This window comes from Nannospalax galili, unplaced genomic scaffold (assembly GCF_000622305.1).
Source record: "Nannospalax galili isolate Female #2095 unplaced genomic scaffold, S.galili_v1.0 scaffold286, whole genome shotgun sequence".
NCBI classification, from domain to species: domain Eukaryota; kingdom Metazoa; phylum Chordata; class Mammalia; order Rodentia; family Spalacidae; genus Nannospalax; species Nannospalax galili.
Window position 1 is genome coordinate 9,033,941 of NW_008359442.1, and position 23,956 is coordinate 9,057,896.

The following is a 23,956-nucleotide window of genomic DNA, read 5'->3' on the forward strand; positions in this document are numbered from 1 at the left end:
TCCTCCCTCTCTCTCTCTCAACTTAGGCCTCAAGTTCTGGTTTTCACTCACTTTTGCTCAGGATATTATCTGGTTTCAGTTGCTTTCTTTGACACTTTTTTTTTCTTTTCTTTTCTTTCTTTCTTTTTTTTCTTTTTTTTTTTTTTTTTGGTCTTTTTGAGAAAGGGTCTCCCTGTAGCCCCAGTTGTCCTGGAACTCACTATGTAGACCAGGCTGGCCTTGAACTCACAGAGATCCGCCTGCCTCTGCCTCCCAAGTGCGGGATTAAAGGCGTGTGCCACCAGACCTGGCCCTCTTGGACACTTTTGACACTTCTTTGCAAGCACCACTATACATAATAAAATGATACTTTTTATGTTTTATTTAGGATTTTCAGTGGTTTTTAGTGGGTAGAGTTTCAGATTGTTTAGTTTACAATATTTGAGAAAGTGGAAATTAATCTTTTTAAAAGCTTTAATTATGTTAATAACTTTGAACTGCTAATACAGGCAGAGTACTTGAAATATTTAGAATATATATCTGTTACTAGAACTACAAAAGTTGAATTGTTATGAAACAGGAATCAATCCAAGACTTCACTGCCTATATATCCCATTAATTAACATTTTCACCTTAGTCTTTCAAATGCCCTTGAAATTTTAGACTGAGTAGTTTAAAGAAATTTTACTATTTTTTATTGTTTTTCTTCATTCTTCTGTATTTGTCCAAATAGGGAGAAGGAGAATGCATGAATATATATTGCTAGGAGTAAGTGAAACCACACAGACCTGCAAGCTAACCTTGCTCTTTTTGACGGCATTCTAGAAGCAGTCTCCCAGACCCAAAACTCCTAGTTCTAAATTAGATCGTTTTTGTTTAAATGATTTCACAACTACTAGGCTCTGAGTATAACTTGATCATTTCGAAGGCCTGCCTTCAAGAGCTTACCTTCCTTTTATATATTTATGTATTTTGAGTGATTTCTTGTTTTATCCTCTAATAACACTTGCAGTTTTTACAATAACTCTAGCCCACAACTGGTTTTTGGCAGTCCCAAGGTTTCCGGTCTTGTTTTCCCAATAAGAATATGAATTCCTCTAGAGCAAGACAGCACAAGAATTCTCTCCCATGCCTCTTCACTACAGGGCAGGTGTGTGGGATAGCCAAGTCTACACAGAAAAGGCCTGTGGACCTCATTCAAAGCTTTCTGAACAAGTTTCACCAACCTCAGTACCTGACAGGACCCCAAAGCACTGAATGCTCATGAAATGTTCCAATTCCACAGTGTTTGGTTATCATTCCTGCTTACAAATTTGTGGAAGATAGAGTTAAAGTGAGAAGCTTTGAAACTCCTATCAATCAGCTATAAAACAAGGAATAGTGAGAGGGAGGCAAGCCAGGGAAACTGTATTCCCATTGCAGAATTTCCCAAAATATCACTTGTCATTTTACCCCCAGGCCTAGAATTTTCAGACTGTTTTGTAGCCAGCATTCAGTCATTCAACAAATATCATGTCAGGTTCTGGTCTAAGTACTTGGTATAAAACACTAACAGCACAGATGGAAATCTCTGCCCTGGTCGAACTTGTATTCTACTCGTGATGAAGACATAAATACACATGTGACTGTACAGTTTAATGAATAGGATGTAGAACATGCCAGAAATACCATGAAGAAAAGTTAAAGCAGGAAACCAAGGGCCAAGCCAAGGGGATTGTCATTTTCAATAGCATGGTCATGGAAAGCCCCATAGAGAAGGTAACATTTGAGCAAACAGAAACTAAAGGAGCAAGTTGTGAGGATATCTGAGAGAGAATTCCCTGGGGAGAGCTGCAAAGGCAGAACCTAAACTAGGTTAGAACCAAAAACTACCAAGAGAGTATCACAGCAGGAGAAAGATGAACAAAGGGGACCCTGCAATGAAGTGCTTTCTCACGTTTTTTTCAATGGCCACTCTTACCACTGTATTTCAAGCCTTGCTAGTAAGAAGTTTATGTAAGGCCAGTTGTAGTGACACACACCTTTAATTCCTGCACCCGGGAGGCAGAAGCAGGTTCTCTATGAGATTGAAGTTAGCCTGGTCTACATGGTGAATTCTAGGCCAGTCAGGGATACATTTTTGAGACTCTGTCTCAAAAAAAAAAGAAAAAACAAGAAAAATCAAGAAGTTTATGTATTTATGTAGAAATAGTGAGATGATGAATCTGAGACTGTTACTTAAGATATGCATTAAAAGCTCTTATTAGGATTAAACTGTTTATCAGTTTTTGAGGAAAAAAACTTTGAGGTAAGAGGGTTTATGGGACCAGAGAGCAGGAAGTACCTGTGGGGTTCTAAAAGCCATTGCAAACCATTTGGATTTTTCCCTGAATGAGATGAGGAGCCATTGGTGGTTTTGCAGCAAGGGTGAGACAAATATTTCCAGCAGAAAATGGCAAAAGCTGCAGGTGCTGGGACTAAGGGAAGGTTTTAGATGGGAGAAATTACAGCATGTTGTGATATCAATGGCAGAATTCAGCAAAGGAGGAAAAATAAATGCATAAAATGTATGAAAGGAAGGGGTCGTTTGCTGTAGTGTTTACCTGGACTAGACGAGAGAGGAGATAGAGCGTGAAAGGGAAGGGTTGTTCTCGGGCAGGACCCTGGACAGTTCACTCATACTCTCCTGAGGATCACCAGGCAGGTGGTTCATGACAGTGAGCACAGGAGAGCAGGAGGAAGTATTTTCCTTGCTTTCATTTTCCTTTTGGAATGGGATGCAAGGACAATGTACTGGGGGCTGATATAGGGAATAGAAGGAACCACAAACAAATGTGAGCAAGTGTCATATCCCAGCTCTGCCACCTATCAGCCATGAGACCCTGTGTAAGGTTTGTATCCTCCTAACTCCATCATGCAAAATGGAAACGAATAACAGTGCAGGACCTATGTTACCACTTTGCCGTGAGGAAGAACAGGAGACTATAAAATTAATTTCAATTACCATTATATCAGGCACTCCGTGTGTGGGCTGTTTCCTGGTGTCACACATCAGGCACTGAACTGCTTATGATTTGACAGGTTGTGATATTTTATACCACTCTCTTTTCAGGAGGTTTGTGCTCACCAAGCTTCGAGTCATCCCAAAAGGAGCGTTTTCAGGATTTGGGGACCTGGAGAAAATGTATGTACCTGACACCAGTGTGTGAATACCTCAGGTGGGCTAGAGGCAGCAACCTTGGGTCATGTCTACTTGATGCTCTGTATAGCTGACCGTCCTTATCCACAGATTATCAGATTCAACAAGGCATGGGTTGAAAATATTTGAAAAAAACTGTGTCTAGTGAATATATACACAGTTTTTCTTGCCTTTATTCTATAACCAAATACAGCATAACAACTATTAATATAGATTTACATTGCATTAGGTATTACAGGTAATCTAGAGTTGATCTAAGTGGCAGTATGAAATCGTATACTGAATGATTACATATTTTATGTGCAAATTCGATACCAGTTTATACAAACGCCTGAACACTTGCAGATTTGGGAATCTGGGGGTATTCCCAGAACCTGTCCTCTACAGCAAGGACTACACTTATAAGTCAAACTAAGGTGCTAAGAAATGTGCTTCTCATTCCATCTCTCTAGCATGCTAAACAATAGTGTGGCATCTTTCCACACCATTGCCAATTCCCTTGTAAGTAGCAAAAGGCCAAGCCAAGCATCACATAGCTCTTTTTTGTAGGAGTTGTTTCTAAAACCCTGTGAGTATATATTTCATGACTCTAAGCCCCAATTTTCTCCTTTTACATCCTTTAACCTTCAAAGATATTTTCTAGTGTGCCTGGCTAATTTTCAATCAACAGCAGAGCCTAACATTTCCACTCTCAGCATTCCCCAGACTTGTCCTCAATTCATACATGCAAGTGGTCATCACTACAAAAACACGTCAAAGTATTAGGAAACCTTGCAGAACTGACAGAGAGAACTTTTGAAAAGAGAAGACTCCTTTGCTGTAGCAAAGTACCCTTTTTGTTGAGCTGGTTTAATTTAGAGGCAGCCCCAAACAAGGTTTTCTAAAACTGGTGAAACACAGAGAAAGTCTCCCCACTCTTCAAGTAAACTGCTGTCCCTCTGAAGGCCATTGACCTCACCTCTAGGCCCTTAGAAGTAGTGAGACATGTTCTCCACAGTGACAGAGCTGGGATTCACAAGTTAATGCCGGTAAGAGCAGTCAGACATAGACCAAGATGCCAGAAAAGGAAAGGTTTCTCTTGTCATGATAAGGAGAAAGCAATCCTTCAACTCGTGTCTCTCCATAAAATTGTTGAATTTTCCCATTTAGCTCTTTTACTTCTCATTATAAATATTTCTTGCTGAGATCTGGGCAAGAGAAAAAGGAATCTATTAACAAAAGGAACAGAAGCCAAGAGAACAGTAAAATGCCTCAGCAATTATACCACCTATTTGGAGGACAGTGGTAAGATTCCTGTGTTCGATTGCTCTTTTTGATGTAAACTGGCTACGTAACCTTGACTGAATAACCTTATCCTTCATGGCCTTCATTCATTCATCTTTGCATTAAAAGAGGAGTTTTGAGGGGGACCTCCCATTGTCTTGACTGACAGCTCAATTTAAGATTTTCTGTTTCCAGGGTTTACCTAGGTAAACACACTGAGCACCTAGGGTAGGAACTCACCTGAACACAGCTCACTGTGAGAGCTATAGAGTTGGAGAGCTTTGGGATGAAAGTGTGTTCCTACATATATTAGTCAATGTCCTGCTAGGAGATGATGTAGAATAGGTGATTTCTGAGTATCTCTGGATACCTAACATCCTTATAATTGCATAGGAATATATAATAGAGATAAGAATACCAAGTATCACAAACAGCTCATCTTAGTAACATTCAGTCCAGCAAGTGTGACTGGCCCTTCACAGGGTCTGCATCAGACAAGACCATCCTGTTATCCCATAGCTGACAGCTGAGTTTTGGAGCTGACACACCAAATATCTGCTCAGTAACTCAGAATCCTCAGACATACTTTATCTGTGTCTGCCTCGTGACTTTACCAACCAGCTGCACAGATGACAGTAAGATATAAAATAAAAAGTAATCTCATTTTCAACACTCTTCTCTTTAAAGCATACCTTATCCACAGGCCTGGCATGGAGGGATGCTGAGGAAACTCTCTGCCCCGCCTTAGTCTCCAGGATCATCCTCCCATTGTCTCACCTGCTGGTTTTGGTCATTTATAAGTTCTCACCCCCTTCCTAAAATCATCTTCTTCTCTTAGGCCTTTCCTCCACTTTTTAAAAAATATTTATTTTTGTGTGTGTATGTATGTATTGCCTGCATGTAGGTAAGTGCACCCATGTCGTGCAGTGCCTGTGGAAGACAGAAGAGACTGTCACATCCTCTGGAATTGGAGTTACGGACAGTTGTTAGCTGTCATGTGGGTGCTGGGATTCGAACCTGGGTCTTCTGCAAGAACAGTCAGTGTTCTTAACCGCTGAACCATCTCTCCAGCCCCTCCCCCACTTTTTAATCAATTTCCTAGACTTAATAAAACCAACTTCATCTTCCACAACCCCCTCTCCACAAATCACAGTCTCTTCCACTCGTTCTGCATGTGGTCAAGTTCACCTAGCTTTGCTAAAAGAAGGAAAAGATAAACACTTCCTCTTAAAATGTTGCCTTCCTGCCATGCTTTTTCTCTTCCTGTCATGAGCACTCTTGAAAGAACAGACTGACTTTAGTTTTTCTCTGTCTTTTCCTTTCAATTACTCCTTGGCCTGTGCCTACTTGCTATTTGGCTGCAGATTCTTGAAAACTACTAAATTATTCTATCAAAGGTCTCAACAACACCATAATTACCAGATCTAATGGTTTCTTCTGGGAGGATAGAAAGAAAAAAAAAACCTGATTAATATAGCTGGCTTGAATAAGTACCTGGAACAATGTAAGTCCTCAATGACTGTGAAGTACAGTGATAATCATTGTGATGAGGCTTATGAAAAGAGAAATCCTGCCAGGGTAAATCCTGCTCATCTCTCAGGTCTCAGTTTTACTTCAGACACCTTCCCCAACCACACAGCCACAGAATCCTTTCTCTTCCACAAGAGAACATGACTTCCTTTGTAGATATTAGCTGTTTGCACGGCTGTTGGCATTTAGTCTCCATTTTCCCCTCAGCAATCACTTCCAATCTGTTTATGGGTCTTTTTTCCCCTCACACTAAGTCCAGGCACTTGGGGAAAACATTTCCAGCTCTAAATATGGAGCCCATGATTGATGACAGTCAGTTTGAGCATCACATTCTTTTAGCGTCAGAGGATGTTTGAGGATTGGCTCAGTTACCTAGGTAAGTCATACAGAATCTTGAGACTTGTATAATATTGAGCAAGGACAAGGTCAGTTCTTTATGACTACTATCCCATAAAGAAGTAGAGCCAGTGCAGTTGCCACCATCTGGCTACTAGGGGTGGTCTTGAGAGATAAATTAACATAATGGAAGGAAAGTCTGGGAGATCTGAAAGAGAAAGAAAGAAGAGAGAAAGAAAAAGAGAGCATATAAGTCCTTAAGGACACTGGAATCTGAATAGAGCTGTTTCTATAGCCGTTCTTCCTCTCTGACCATCAAGTTAAATGAACCATTAAATTCCCTTCTTTTCCTTAACCCTGTTAAAGATTTATTTTCTCCTATCTCTCACAACAGAAAGAGTTCTAACAAACGTTATCACTGATTTTGCACATAGCTTCTTGCGTACTTTTGTCTTGGGTTATATTTTAATTTGTAGCTATATAATTACCTGTATCACAATATATTCTCATGTCCAATCAGCCTATCAATCCCTTCATTATTGACCACTATCATTTACATTGTTTAGTGTATTCTGTTCATATTTAGAGGTCTTCTTTTACCGCCCTATACTGACTATATTTGAAAGTGTGTAGAGAGTACATATATCCAAGAGTATTCACAAGAACACCTTTATTGTGTATTTATTGTACGTAACTGACTCTCTGTGAGGTTGAGAAAAAACAATCGCAACTTTGTGTTTGTGGAATTTACAGTTCAATAGGCTTTTTGGAAATTAAATTCCACATAAGTAACTGAAAAATTGCTGAGTGATAGTCACTATAGAGACTGGTGGTAGTTGAAAGTGTGTAGAGAGTACATATATCCAAGAGTATTCACAAGAACACCTTTGCCCCACTTGAAGGTGTTAGGGAGAGCCTTTCTGTTGAAGTGACATTGGCATGAGAACCTGCAAGATGAGGAATGGCCACCTAAATGAAAGTGTGAAGAGTAGAAATGGCATTCCAGCCAGGAGTAGCCTGCACCAAGAAGTCTCATGGTGAGCCCTGTACATGGTGCATTTTATGAACTGAATGAAATCTGGTGGCACCAAGGAGAACATATAAGAGGTTTGACTATTCAAAGCAAGACTGCTTCCTTTGTTTAAGGGGTCACCATTCTATGCTCAGAAAATAGCAGAAAAAAAGCATGGATGAACAGAGAGAGAGACAGAGAGATAGAAATAGAGACAGAGAGACTGAGAGAGAGAATATGAATGTGCATAGGGCAAGTATGGAAGGTGACAGGATCAAGTATTTATCCAGAAACTATTGATCTGGTTGCTGTGCTGCAATGGACTGGGTGAAGCAGAGCATGCTCGTGGACAGAACAGCACAGAAGGCCTGATACTATCAAGAGCTGTGGTTTTGCTGCCTCCTTGTTACATATACGGTAGATTTAAAAAAATGAAAAAGACATTCTAGAATGGGGTAAACTTAACCAGTTTGCTCAGATTCCAAGACCACACATCTTTATTTCCTTCACTACTTAGATCTGCCCCCATGCTGTAAAAAAAAATGAAAAAGACATTCTAGAATGGGGTGAACTTAACCAGTTTGCTCAGATTCCGAGACCACACATCTTTATTTCCTTCACTACTTAGATCTGCCCCCATGCTGTATAAGGCTTTAAGTATTTTTATCATCTGTAAAAGTATTAACAACATTGCCTAATGCATAATTATAATAATGTTGTCAAGCACCTTAAGTGTTCCACCTTGGTATCTAGCATGTGATGTTTGTTGCTGAGTTTGGCTCTTCTTTCCTTCCTCCCATTATACTTACTGAAAGCATATGCCTTTCCCCTTTCAAAAGAGAAAGGAAAGGAAAATTAGATGCATGTCCTAAGCCTTGTAGATGATTCTTCCTGGTTCATTGACCCAGATCTCTTTCCCCGTGAGCAGTTAGCAGGAAAAAGTCTTCTTGGTAGAATAGGAGCTTCTCCATTAGACGTAACATGGCCACCGTTCACACCTTAACTTCATCAGCATCATTATTTCAAATCTCCTTGCTCTCCATTGCTTTGGGGCTTGCTGGGAGAAAACGGAAATCATTAAACTCTCTGCAATGTGAAGTGGCTTTGCAAAGTGCACTGTAAACTGTTTACATTGTCTTTAATTACTTTGGAGCCATATGTCAGCTTGGTATAAAGTGTGAAGATTATGCTGAATTGAGTGGGGAGAGTGGGTGACAATGTGGTGATTTATGGCAACCAGAAAAATTATGTATGGAAATGAGCACAATTTAAAAACACATCTATGTGTTATTATAACACTGGAGGGGGAAGAAAAGCCAGTTTATAACAAAATATCTTTGAAAATAAGAGCATGATGAATATGTAAATGAGACCAATCAACATCAGCTGAGATATGGTATATGCAGATGAGGCGGCAATGAGCCAAAAAGTGAAATCGCTCCCAAACCATAAATATGAACCATATAAAATTCGTTTGAAATATTCATGATAACATAAGGACAAAACATATAATCAAGTGATTTATTTGCATATAAAAACGAGAACACTAGTCTGACACTGCAGCCTCCACCTCCCAATCACTGTGGAAAGAAAAGTTGACTTAACAGAGGGACTTTTAGGGGCAAAGATTTATAGAGTGAGAACTGCTACCCGCACACTAAACAAAGCTGCGGATTCTCCTGGCCCTCAGTCCTGTGGGCTCACTCAACACAGATGAGAAGAAAGAAAGCAAGTCGAGAAACCATGACAGTGATGGAGCCCGAGTCCAGATCAGCTTTGCCTTTTGGGGCACTCCTCATTGGTGGCTTTGAGTCCCTTTCTGCCCCACCCTGCTCTGCTTCCGACAGTTAATAAAGAGAATCCTTGAGTCCCACCTGCTGACATGAAGCAAGAAGGAAAGATGTAATTCCACAGGTGTTTGTGGAAAATAGAAAGCTGATACACACTCACACCGAGTAGACTCCAAATGCAAAGAGGATCAGAGTCCCTGGGATGCTGAGGTCAGTGGTTCTCACCTCGCATTGCACTTTAGTCCCCATGTGGTGCTTTGAAAATAATTCTCGTGCCTCAATATTCTGAGGGTTTTTTTTTAATTCCAGGACAGGTACAAAGAGTAATCCTTTTTAAAGTTTCTTTGCCAATTCTAATGGACATCTACAGTAGTTCTATCCATACGGAAAAAATAAACTTAGTAATGAACAAAGAATTAACTGCAAACATGCAACAACATTCTATTACCAACCACTATTTTAGAGTTCTTTTTAAACATTGCACTTATTTTGTGTGTGTCCATGTGGGCGCAGGCATGCCACATGCATCCGCTCTCTCCTTCCACCATGTGGGTGCAGGGGCTTGAACTTCGTTTATCGGGCTTCAGGTTTCAAGGCATCAACCTTTGCCATCTGTATAAGCCATCTCTTTCCAGTACAGCAACCACCATTTAACAGATTATTCTGAAAAAATAAGACGACTCAGGGAAGATGAAGACCACTGAACTGTGATGAGGATTTCTGTGCATACTCCCATGGGACATCCAGAAACCAGAATCCGAAGTCATTTTCTACTTAGCCAGTTATAGAAAGAGGTCTCTTCTTGGCGCATTTTGAATTCCACTGTGCCAATTCACTTCTGGGTAAAATTTCTGATGAAAATAACTTAAGTCTGAAGATTTACAAACTGGGACGCCTGTTAGGTTGCAAATTAGCTTAGTGAGCGTAAGAGTTGGGTCCATTAAGTTGTCATTACTGAACCAGGTCAACATGAGTTAGTGTGTAGAAAGCAAGTCATTATTTTATTTCTTGTTCTGTATAAATACTCTTAAAATAGATTTCTGTTGTATTTATTACTTCAAACAAGAACACAAAAGCCATCTTGCCACTTTTTGCATTTATGTGGTTTTAGCTTTTCCATTAAGTCTCAATATTTTCCATAAAATTTGTTTGTACAATATCTAAAACTGCTCAGATCAGAAAGGTAGCAATTTATCAGTTTTTATTCTTTTTTAAATCTGTTTGTATTCTTTGCTTATGTTGTTACTTATTTGTTTTGTTTCTTCTTTGATTTCTTTCACACGTTGGAGTAAGAGAATGAATGAATCTGAAAGGGGAAACAGAGTTCTTAAGATCTATCATCACAACTCTCCACATCTCAGTTGCTTATATTTTATCCATGAGGCCAGAGTGTGATTCCCTGGGCTGGTGAGGATGATAAGGAAAGGGATAGAGGAAGAACACAGGTGGGACCCCACTGAGAATTAACAAGGTCCTAGGAATCAATGTGGACTGTACAGTCTCTTCCTTAGGAAAGCAAGGCTGCCCTTGTTACACCTTTTTCATGTCTAGGATCCTCCACCTTCTTGGCCATTTCATTCGCCAAGACATTCGTGTTCTGATGTTCCCTTCTTAGCATCTTGATTTCAGCAACTAAGACTTCCAGGTGGCAAGACTTGACAGATGTTGCTCAAGGCTTTTGCAGTTGCCAGAATACACAATTGTTTTCTATTTTCTAAACAACAGCCAAGCCATCTCTAGCTTCTAAGATTCCTGCTTTAGCACACATTGCTTTTCTGACCTTTCTTCATAAGGCAGGCTGTTGGAGAGAATGTCCAGTGACCTCACAGATACACTAGAAAATGTAGTGTAGGTTTACCTCTTTGCCAGGATCTGAATGTTTGTGTTTACCAAGAAAAGATATAATTAAGGCAGCATAATATTCTGGTTAATATCCTTATGGTTGTGGTCTGGGAACTCTTAATAGGTTATTTTTTATTAAGATACAAAAAGATGCCAGGGCTGGAGAGATGGCTCAGTGGTTAAGAGCACTGGCTGCTCTTGTGGAGGACCCGGGGTTGAGTCCCAGCACCCACATGGCAGCTAAGAACCGTCCTTAACTCCAGTTCCAGGGAAATCCGAAGCCCTCTTCTGACCTCCACAGCATTGCACAACATGGGTGCACTCGCATACATGCAGGCAATATACTCGTACACCTAAAATAAAAATTAAAATTAAAATTAAAAAATGCAATCTAAAGTCAAGCTCCAATTGATGTATAAACTATTTTTTCCACATTTAGCCCATGCTCACCACAATCATATCCATCTGGGCCATTTATGACTTAAGATGCTTTAAACAGCAAAAGGCTCATATAGAGTATGGGCCCACTCACCTGCCCACCCCTCAACAAATAAGCTGTCTGAATCTTACACTTCATAAACCTCCCTTCAGTACTCAGATTCACCCTGGTCAGCCCACACAGAAATCAAATGACAAAAGATGAGTTTTTATAGTTCAGACCATTTCAGAATTTAAACAGCCAGGGAAGAAATGCACAAAAATGAGAATAAATGAACAACGTGGAAGTCAACCATCCCACTGAGTCCGAAAGTCTGCGTCTGGGCATAGAGATAGCAATTATTGATGCCAAATGTTTTGCAAACACGTAACCTGCATTTGGATGCAAGGGCACTTTGCAAAATTAGAAGTGCAAATGCACAGCATGAAGAATAGGGAGCATGTGCACTCGGCCACCGCTGTTACTTGATGTCTCAGCCCAACCACACAGGACTCTCAACCTTTTGCTATTTCCATGTTTTTCCAAAACACCTAGCACAGGGCTGGACACAAGAGAATAACAGCAGACAGTTTGCCGCTTTGCCAGCCTCTACCTCTTGGTTCCTTTTCCAACCTTAGACACATGGAAAGAGAGGGAGGGAGGGAGAGGAAGGGAGAGAGAGGGAGAGAGAGAGAATCTTTTTTATTTTGTTTGGAGAGAACCTTTTTTATTTTGTTTTGTTTTAGGAAGAACCCCATTTAAGGTTCACTTTATTATCCCAAACATTTTCCCAGCCTTATTAAGGTATGAGCAACATACAAAAATTATACAAAATTAAGGTACACGATTATGTGCATATATATCGTGAAATGATTATCACAATCAAGCTTATTTTTAAATCAGATCCTCAAAATTTTTGGTCTTGTTCTCTATCAGTGAAAATAACAGTATAAAGAACTTAATAGCACTAAAAGTTTAACGAGCTTTTGAACTGGCTCCTCTCAGACAATCTGCCTTTGGACAAAGAAAGAAACCCTAAGCATGTCATAGCCAGTCCAAAGGACTGAACTGCTAGTGGTAGTATTTTCATCAATGTGGAGCATGTGGAAATTTGTTTTACTATATGAAAAATCATATCTAGACTGACTGTCCATGGGTACATGAATTACATATGGGAAAGGATGGTCTTCCTGTAATCATACTGATAGTGCTTTCAAGACTGTCAAGGAAGGGCAGAGGAGCTCCGTACTTTTGGATGCCAATCTTCACACTGTTGTTTAAAACGCAGCCCCGTGGCTTCACTTGCATCACATTTCCGGCTTCTCTTTATATGCACATGTACCTCTCAGTGAAATCAAGTGAGCTGTGACTTTTTAATTTAGTAAAACAATCATTTATTTGATTGGGGGAGATCTCGTTCTACTGCATCACCAAGTCCTGTAACAAATATATATCCTTCATAGAGAGTAACTTCCATGCTAATTTCATAGGAGTAAATCAATTCAGAGATCACTGGCTGGGGTTTGTCAAAGGAAAAAGATTTATAGACTTCAGTCAAATGTTCAAGACAAGTGCAGACTGATGGATGACATCAGCTAATCCATCGAGTGATTCATCAGGGTTCACAGAGTAAATGATTGCAAGTTCTATCACTCCCTGTACATCTGTGAGAATTAGGCTTGTAGAGCTAATGAGCCTCCTCAAACTGTATACACCTCCTTCTGATTAGTGCACATGCAATTGTGTTTACTCTGTTCTACTTGGAGCAATTATAACAGAAGTCGTGTAAACCAAGAGAAGTACAACCCATCCATCAAGCAATTCTTCTTAGGCCACAAAATAAATTAAATACATCAGCGATCATATTGATAAAGTTTCTGTGCCAGTCACTGCTGGCTGCTACAAGCAACAGTAAAGAAACATAGGCCCTGATCTCAAGGGGTTTCCCTACAGCTTAACAATAAGCATAAAAGCCATTTGTTGGGTGGTTATTTCATCAGAAACCTAGATAAGCCACTTTGTGGGCATTATTATATCTAGTTATAAATCCTATTATCATCCCAATTTTACAATGACAAAGTTGAACTTAGCATGGTTATGTGACTTTCCCAGCGTCATATATTTCGTAAGTGTTGGAGCCAAGATTTGAATTCAAACTTTCTTATTCCAACATTCATGTAGTAATTGGTGTTACCTATGAACATAGCAACTACAGACCAGATAGCACCCAGTAGAGAAGAGAAATAACTTTGATCTATAATGGTGGGAAGTAGGAAAAATGTAACACAAACTCCTAAAGTTCTCATTCATTTTATCAGTAGTAGTACCTGAAGAATCTTGCATTAGTACCCTACTTTAGGAATTCATGACTCCACCTCTACCTGGTTCATTAATTTCCCACACCAACTCATTAGTGGAAGCAGGGCAAGTGATGATGTGATTTTTCTCAGCATCATACCTGCCCCTGAAATAGATGGCTCTCTGATCCAAGCCATAAGTAATCCAGTGCTTCAGTAAATGTATCCATTATTACAAATTGGCCCAACTTGGCAGGATGGCAGGGAGGACAATGGAGACAGGTTAGATTCCAGAGGTCACTGGCCAACCATTCTAGCTAAATCTATGAATAGCATGTTCAGTGAGAGACCCTGTCTCAAAAAATAGGGTAGAGAGCAATAGAAGAAAACATTCAACACTGACCTCTGGCCCTCACACATGCACACACACATACCCATGTGCACACCACACAGACACACAGACATACAGACATACACACATATCCATATGCACACCACACAGACACACAGACATACAGACATACACGCATACCCATGTGCACACCACACAGACACACAGACATACAGACATACACACACATACCCATGTGCACACCACACAGACACACGCACACACACACACACACACCCATGTGCACACCACACAGACACACACACACACACACACACACACACACATCAAGAAAGGATCCAACTTGTCCTGGCAATACATTTTTAAAAGAAAATTTCCTAAGTCAATTATTTATTGACTTTCTTTCTTCTTGTTTTCCCCCTATTTATCTCAGCCTCCTCATAAAATTAATATTCTACTGATATGAGATTGAATCAGAATATTTTAGTCAAGATATAAAATTTCATCTATGCAAAACTAGGATAGTTAGTTAGTTAGTTAGTTAGTTAGTTAGTTAGAGCCCTGGTCTCATGTAGCTCAAGCTAACCCCAAACTTGCTATGTAGTCAAGGCTGCCCTTCATCTGCTGATCCTCCTGTCTCTGCCCTCCAAGTGTTAAGATTAAGATTCCAGGTGTGTGCCACCATGCCCAGGGGAAAATTTTTTTTCTTTTACTTAAACTCATGAGTACATCATAGGTTCTTTCTTAGTGTCTCCTATAGCATGACACCTCAAATGTTAATAAACATGCCAACTACATGAGGAATCTGACTACCGTGAAAATTCTTACTAAATAGGCCTGGATGCAACCCGAGATTCCATAGCACCCAGGCAAAGAAATGCTACTAGTCTAAGGTACACTCTGTAATAAGGCCTACAAAATACTAGTCCCTGCTAGGAGCCATGTAGTAAAGTATTCTAAAGGAAGAGCTAGTTACATGCTCAGTTTCGGTGTAGTTGGTAAAAATATGCATGAAGTAATTGGATAGAAAGCATAGAACACACATAGAGACATGCTTCATTCCTATTAGTCAAATGACAGATTATGGAAAAAACAGTGTTCATATCCTTTTTGTTAATGACATTTTGTTAATGTCAGAGCATAGTTTAAATGGTGCTCAGTTTTTAAGTCTGACCAGTCACTGATAAAAAAATGCTGTTGCCACTTTTGATAGACTCTCTGATGGTGCCCCAAAAGTAGCTGTAAACCAAAGAATGCAATTCACTTCCAGCTGTTTCAGGACCATGCTCGTGGTATGAGCATCAGAGACACTGAGCCTAAGCACTCCTTGTTGCAGGAAATCTGTATCTTAGGCAATAATGGGGACTGAATAGTTACTTGTTTCTTGAAGTCTGGGGTGGGCAGAAGTCACAGGGAAAGTGCAAGTCAAGATACCACATAAAGTTTCTTCCAGGTGAAACACAGCTAGAATTGTGAGCAGAATGGGTCAGGAGAGGCACGCTTGATTTCTGCAACAAAGCCCACAGGGAACCCAGAGCAGAGTGAAAACTGCTGGCCTACATGAGTTCAAAAGGAGGACTGTGCAAAGCTAATCACTGGACCAAGATTGCCACTTCATGGCCTTCCTCCACATGCCATTCATCAAGTTTATAGCAGCAACAAGAGTTCATTACCGTGTTCCTGTTTTGCACATTCTCGAACAAGGTTATGCCTCCAATTTTAAGTGTGGTGTATAAAATGAATGAGGGAAGGTGGGAGGGTGAGAGGGTTCCTGGAGGGAACAGTAATAAACAGAATAGGTGTTCCTTGCCAACTGGAAATGTGAGTTTCCTCCACCTATTTATGACTTCATATAATCAGAAAGGACAGCACATTACTTAAATTCACAGACCCTTTCCTATTAGTAGTTTCTGAGCTGCTGTTATGAATCTACCTATTCATCATCTCTCAGCCAGCCTTCCATAGTAAGAGCTAAAAGAGAAGATAGAACTTGCTTCTCGAGAAGTTTGTAATGCACTTGTAGATAAAAGAAGTCAGGTAAAACCAGACACAAATCACAAAAAGTTGCTGTCCAGATACTAGGTGCTGAAGCAGTTCAGCGTAGTGGGAGTCACAGAAGTCAGAGAAGGCTCTGTGGTACCATAAGGTTTCCATAATCAAAGAGAGAGGAATGCACTCTTTGCACCAGATATTAATGAAACAGATTCAAAGCCCATCATGAGTATCTGAAGCCTCCCTCAAAAGGTTACAGACTCTTACAATCCTTATCATTTGATCACATTATGCACAATGAGTTCCCACTGTGTTCTAAAAGTTCAAAGAGAAATTGAAGATAAGAAGCTCCATGCACCAGGATAACTGCATCTGAATTCACAGAGTGCTGAACCTTTATGTTCCTCCCTTGGTTCAGTGGGCGAGACACAAGTAACTTGTCAACCAACGTCCTAGTAGTGTAGTGGCATGTGTAAGATAGACAGAAAAATTGCATCAGTGCTTAGTGTCACTGATTTAGGGGAGCAGATGTTAAGGAAGTCAGATCTCCACAGAATAAATGTCTTTAACATAGGACTTACAAGAGCCAAATAAATGGGATATTTCTATGTGTTCATGTGTCTCACATTAAACCCATATTATTTCAGCCTAATTACATAGTCAAATCAAGACGGGTATAAAATTCATTTTGTCTTATTCTACTTTTGCAAATTGTTGTCACCATGTAGGGAATAAACTCACACACTACTCCCTCACCTGTCAGACACTCATGTAGAAGATGGAAACCATGCCTGGGGTACTTTGGTATAGTCAAAGCTCTTGGTTCTAAGAAGCAGTTCCCCTTTCTGAGGACAGAGCAAGCTTCATCAATCCCCGCCTAAACTAGTATAGGAATGAAATCAGAAATGTAAATATTCTTCTCCCACCAAAATAGCAATGACATTTTCCCCACTTTATTTTGGGGGTAACTAAGCAAATGTTCACTATTCTTAAGTCTTGTTACCTCAGATGCAAAATCCTGAAAGAGCTTGTTGTGCTTTCAGAGTGCTCCAGAATCTATCATGTACTGTCTTTTTTCATAAACTTCTGTCAGGATCAGGCATGGAAAACAAACTATCTGGTCAGTGAGTTCATGGGTGGCATAACACTACAGCTGGCCTCTGCCTCGTGGCAAGCTTCCATTTAAACAATGCACATGGCAGGATTTGACTGAACTGAATATATCATATCCACCAGTCTTCCTCATTAACTCTGTTTCTTGACTCTAACCTGCCTCTGTCCCTGGAGTGTAGAAATGGCCAAGATTATAGACACATTTGGTCCTTTCAAGATGTATATGTCACATTGGAAGTCATGGGTAAAAAGGAAATTTCAGCTAATGAGTTCACTGATGTGTACCTAACAGCAAAACTATGCCCTTTGAAAGACTTTAAAGATGCAGCAACACAAACACCCGGAGGGTTTTATGGCCATCCAAAACAGAGAAAAAACTTAATGGAAGTGATGAGTTTTTAGCTCATTATCAAAGACACTGGTGAATTTTGACTCCACCATCTGCAAATTTCTCTGTCCCCATATGAGTCTTACTATACAACTCTGATGATCTAGTCAGGTCACTGTATTTCTCTGTGTCCTGTATTTCCCAAGTGTCCTCAGTCCTCCATTGACATCTAGTCTGACTTTATTCTTACTCCAAATAATTCCTTAAGGACAGGGAGAGGCAACCACCTTTGGAGTCACAGGTTCAAGACTCCAGAACCAGACCACAGGGTCAAAACTGGCAAGGTGAAACTTCCAAAGCACCAGCCATAGTCTTTGAATCATCAAATATGAAATGGGAGAATGTGCATTTGCTGGACCTATGTCTCTACAAATATTCCCAAGGTAAATGGTCATGTACATGGTATGAGAGTGGCTAGGTACTTTAAGCTGCTACCATTGCCACACTTACTTCGTGTTTTCTTCTGCTCATGTTGAGATGGAAAGGAAGATCCTAATTAAACTAAAAGAACTTGCTTTTGTTTTTCCAGGCAAGAATCTCAAGGGCACCAACTCAAAGAAACAATGAATTGCCTGGTCTGGACCACCTCAGACTACCTTTTAATTCTAGATTATCCTATTGTGATGTGTTGCAATGGCATTTCTCTTGGGCCTCCTTGGGATTATCAGGAAATATTACAATAAAGTCCTTCAGGGCCATCAATCAAACAACATGAAGGCTGAGATAATTCTTCCTGAAGCTTGGAAATCTTACAAGAGATACACATCTGGAAAGAACACAGGGTCTCAGTTCTGCCCATCCTAATTACAATTTCAATTTTCTAGTATAATTCATGCTTTCCACATGGCAGGAGGGAGCTCCCTGTCATGTCACCCACAGAAGCTGGACAAAGCAAAAAGGCATGCCATCTCTCTCCAGACACAGCAAAGGCGTGCTCACTGTAGCATGTAAACATTTTATACTAAGTGAGTTCCATTTAGATCCATACTTATCACAAATGAGCACCACCAAAACACTCAAATACATATTCACAGTGTGCCTCCAAAATGCGCTGTAGGAGAAAAAGCAGAGTTAAAGCACTGGGCACAGATCCATTTCATTTAATTAGAGCTTCAGAGAAGCCTGAAGAAAAAGATCAGTGTCTCTGTTAGTGTTTTGCTTTTGCTCGAGTGTAGCTGTCTGATATCATCAGGTGGTTGGAACAGAGAACAAGTCTAAGTGCAATGCCTTTGAACCCCCAGCGTTTGGCTCAGGTACTGTTATCACAGACAGAGATGGAAGGGAACCATTTAGCTCATCATTGTTGTGAATTGTATACCAGTGTGCACACTCCCTCTGTTGTATACCAGGGTGAGAATCTCACTGTCCCTCACATCAACATCACAACCCTGGCTTAAGGCCCTGCTTTGCTTCAGCATGTAGCCTGTGTGCATACCCTTTGAGTCTCCTGTCTTATTTTCAAGCCTCATTTATCATTTCTTCTCAACCAAACCATCCAACTTTATTTACTATGACTCCTCTCCGGGAACCTTGCCTACTAGTCATTTGAGATTCCTCAAGTCCCCACAATACATGTGTCCTAGTTTGGTTCTCCATTGCTGTGACAAAATACTCTGACCAATACCAAGGAGGAAAAGGTTTATTCAGCTTACATCTCCCAGGTCGCAGTTCATCAGGGAGCCCAACGTAGGAACTCAGGCAGAGACCTGGAAGCAGGAGCTGGAGCACAGGCCATAGAGGAATGCTGCTTACTGGCTTGCTCCCCTGGCCCCTGCTCAGCCTGCTTTCTTATGCAACACAGGCCCACCTGCCCCAGGGTGGCACCACCCACAGTGGGCTGGGCCTTCCCACATCACTCATCAAAAAGATGCCCCTCAGACATGGCCACAGGCCAGTCCAACAGAGGCAATTCCCCAACTGAGGCTCCCTCAACTCAGGTGTGTCAAATTGACACTAAAGCTATCCAGCACAACATGTCACCACCACCCCTTTTTTTAACCTTCCATCTCCATTGATGCTACATACCCCCTGTTGTAGTATAATTCATTTCTCTCCATAAATACATAACTCTCCCCCATGTATTCCTTCCTTTTGCATACATCTATTGAGTGCCATGTGCTGCAGAGACCACATTAACCAAACAGACATAGATCCTTGCCTTCACGAGATGTAGGCACTCAGAGCAGGAGACAGAGAGAAAGCCAACAATAAACCTTCATAAAAAAATCAAGTGAATTGTGTGGAAAGTAAAGTTATAAGTTCTGGGGTGGTGAGGGAGAAAATTAAGGCAGGGTGAGGGGAACAGGGATTGCCTCTTCTAAAGTGCCTCCCTCAGTCTGAGGTGCACAGCCCACAGCATCCTCCAGACTCCATGCCAGTCTCACCATGCCATAGAATCTCCATGACGGCCACTGTAGTACCTTCAGGGCATTTCCTGAATTAAACTTTCCTAACTATGACTGAACAGGAAAAACAAAGTAAACAACAACTTTGTTTTTCCAGTAGTTCCCCAAAATATGTGTCTATTGCTTCAGAGAGGACTGTTTTTACCTACTGAGTGCCTCTATTTAACAACCTATGGCCTCCCCAAAGTTGCGGAATCAGGAAAGGAGCCCCTGGTAGTAGTATTTTGGGTTTTGTTTCACAGAATTGAGATAGAAATATCTATAGTTCTGAAAGTAGTGCATATTTGTTATAGAAAAGAAGAAACAATATTGGAAGTTTAAAGAGCAATAGTTTAAAATTATTCCGCAATGATTTATCCACATTTTTACGAATGGCCTTCTACAATATGTCCTCTGTCTATACATACATTTAAGGAAAAATTAAAATAGGATTATAAAAAGCATGTTCATTTATAAACTACATTTTTCACTTAACGGTATGTTCATAAAAAAAAAAAAAAAACAAATTTAGAGGAAACAATTGGCCCTTAAAGTAGTCAAAAGAATGAGCAAAATCCCCTAGTTCAAGAAAAATATAGGTTATCCCTGACGGTGATTAGTGGAAGGAAGCAGGTACTACCTTAAAGCGGGAAGCTGTAAGGGAGATGTCACTTCCAGTGCAAACAGGAAGACTGGCAGAATGTCCCAACCCTGCCCCACAACCAAAGACAAGGAAGCAGGGAAGAGACTATTTGTTTTTTAATTTTATGTGTATGAGTGTTTGCCTGCATGTATGCGAGTGCACCCATGTCATGCAAGGCTGTGGAGGTCAGAAGAGGGCTTCGGATTCCCCTGGAACTGGAGTTAAGGACAGTTCATAGCAGCCATGTGGGTACTAAGTATCAAACCTCGGTCCTCCGCAAGAGCAGTCAGTGTTCTTAACCGCTGAGCCATCTCTCCAGCCCCAAAAGAGACGCTTTTATAAGGAAGGCAATTGTTTCTGTTTTCACCCTCTATATACCTTCAAAAGGGGCTCTGTCTATATTATCTTTCTTTACACTTGATGACATCAAATATCGTGAGAGAGAAATCAATGTAAAATGTGCCAGAGCTCCAGAACCCAATCCTAGCAACACAAAATAAGACTTTGACTCCTTCAAACACTGAAAAAGTGAGGACATAAAAGTTCCTTTAGAGACCCCCACAGTGATGGAGAATCTATTGACTATAGATGTTCATGCAATATTACCTGCAACAGAATAACCTGGAAATTTGCTATTCTTAGTCTATAAATATGCTAGATTTAATTGTCAACTTGACACACCTGGGTAGAGGGAACCTCAACTAAGGAATTTCCTCCATTTTATTTCCCTGTAGTCATGTCTGTGGGGAATTTTCTCAATTAGTGAGTCATGTGGGAGAGCCCAGTACACTGTGGATGGTACTATCCCTGGACAGGTGGTCTAGTGTTGTATAAGAAAGCAGGCTGAGCATAAGCCAAATCGATAAGCCAATAAGCAGTTATCCTTCATGATCTGTACTCTGGGTTCCTGCCCTGAGTTCCTGCCCTGGTTACCCTTGATTATGGACTGTCCTTATAAGCCAAATAAACCCTTTCCTCCCCAAACTGGTTTTCGTCAGTGTTTTCATCACAGCTATAGAAAGCTAACCAAGATAATATGTTTAAACTTTGCTTTATATTTGCAGTTAGGACAAGTGCAAACTGTTATGAAAATAGAAATTATGAGCAAACAAAGACATCTAGTGTACAGCATCTGCTCACACATGTTCATACATACAAATACACGCATACACATATACATACACACATACGTACAATAAAACTTCTCTTGATAGTGCTTGAAATGGCATTAAAATTTCTTTAATTCTTTTATTTCATTGTCTATTCTATAGGGTGCATGCTACATTGATAGTACTTTGTAGTTATTTTATAATTATTAAAGATGAATTTATAGAACCCCAAATTATCCATTAGCATTATTTAGTTCTTCCTGAATGACATGTAACTTTAAAATGCACTAATTCCTGCTTCCTGTTTACAGTTTGTCATGGGCTTTTGTCTAGTATTTCAGTTTTATCTAGTTTTTAAGCTCCCCCAAATTATTATTAGACCTGTGCTGGAACTTTTTATCAACTACATAATGATTCATTTCAGTTCAGTGCAATTCAGTTCAGTTCAGTTCAGTTCAGTTCAGTTCAGTGTGTCTGTCTGTCCAGTTCTATTCAATTCAATTCAATTCAATTCAATTCAATTCAGTTCAATTCAATTCAATTCAATTTGGACTACTGTTATTTACCAAAGCTTTTGTTTCTTAAATTCAAACTTTTTTCTTCTAAGTTCAATTTCTTCTTGCTGAAAAAAAATCATTTTGTCAGCATTTCAATTAAGATCATGGTATAGAGAAAACATGCTTCAAATGAGTTGGAACCTTCCTCCTTCCTGACCACACAGTCCCAGAAGGTTCTGTGCAAGCCCCTGAGAATGAAAAGGCATCAATCATCACACTCAGCTGCAAATCCTACATCTACAAGATCAACATGCCAGGGCTGGAGAGATGGCTCAGCGGTCAAGAATACTGGCTGTTCTTGTAGAAGACCTGGGTTCAAATCTCAGCACCCACATGGCAGCTAACAACTATCCATAACTCCAGTTCCAGGGGATCCGATGGCCTCTTCTGACCTCCACCGGCATTGCACAATACGGGTGCACTTACCTACATGCAGGCAATACATTCATATGCATAAAATAAAAATAATAAATAAAATATTAAAAAGATCAACCTACCAAGCAAGATGTGCCCACTTGTGCAATAGTGCCACTGCAGTTATGAGGATAACCAATTGCTTTCTTACTAAGTTGAGGTCTGCTCCACAAGAGAGAATACATGCCTAGTACTGGAAACCTGGTCAAAAATCCATGACAGCGGAGATCATAAGCCCTAGGAAGAACTAAACACTATTGCTAAATTTACATAGCATCAAGTTGCCTCTAAATATTTATGTTTATGCCCATAGGTTAAACTCTATTTTAAGTTTTACTCAGAGAAATCTCTCCAGTGCACATGGTAAATGCAGAGGTTCATACAAGGTAGTGAAACTAAGTGTCAGATGAGTGCTCAGGCCTAAATAAGTCATGTATACTATCTTCTCTAAGGTTCATGGAACATTGTGGAAGAGGGGGTAGAAAGAATGTAAGAGCTGGAAAATAAGGAGAGGGACTATGAAATAACATCCTCTGGGAAAAACACAGTCATTCTAATCACAAATTCACAGCAGCTGTGGATGCCTGCTCTGGGCCTGTACAAGAAAGAGCCATAAACGGTTAAGCATGAATCGATGAGGGTCTCAAGGGACCTTCCCCTTCACTGCTTAACTATTTGCTACCTATAGATTTAGGGAGAGAGGAGATCATTGCCTTCAGTCATGTACTCACTGATGATCCCATAAGGCTCCGATAAATATAGTTCCAATCCAATTGTCACAGAGCTGATTAAACTAAATGAGTCACAAAACAAAACTGGAATCCACGAATCTAGGAAAGTGACTGGTAGGGATGGAGAGGGATTGACAGAAATGGCAGGGAGCTAAGAGAAGGGAGCAAGGTTAATAAGAATATATTATATACATATATGAAATTGTTGAATAACAAAAATGATAAAAAAGTATGAGTGATAAGCTCTTTTCAGTCTTTGTAAATCTGAACAATGTCATCCCTGCTCCTTCTGATCTATTACTAATATAGTAGTTGAGTTTATAAATCTGGGTTGACCATAATTTCCATTCAGCAGATAAAGCTATTTTTTTCTGGTATTTACTATTGTTTATCTAAATTATTCAGCTGAAATCTTATTTTGGCAATCCATCCTTCCTGTCTGATAGGTTTTCTGATTTGATTTTTCTCTTTGTCTAGAGCTTTACTATTGAATAAGGTTTTGTTTTTAATTTCCATACCTTTAATTCGTGGCTTAGCTATTTCCCCACACATGGGCAATTTTTCTTAATTATGAAAGTTTATTATTATCGTTGCTCACTTACTCTTTCTTCTGTCCTTCAAGGTCTTC

The 23,956-nt window shown here is 40.1% G+C and overlaps 1 protein-coding gene across 2 annotated transcripts in view; it reads left to right on the plus strand.

The window, feature by feature from the left end:
- The window catches only part of Fshr (follicle stimulating hormone receptor), a 192,116-nt gene that overhangs the window by 77,321 nt on the left and 90,839 nt on the right, over positions 1 to 23,956 (plus strand). For both annotated transcript variants that reach the window (XM_008823037.1, XM_008823038.2), the window contains exon 2: positions 3,071 to 3,142. In XM_008823037.1, coding sequence (XP_008821259.1) covers positions 3,071 to 3,142 — 72 coding nt within the window. The remainder of the gene's footprint in view (positions 1 to 3,070; positions 3,143 to 23,956) is intronic.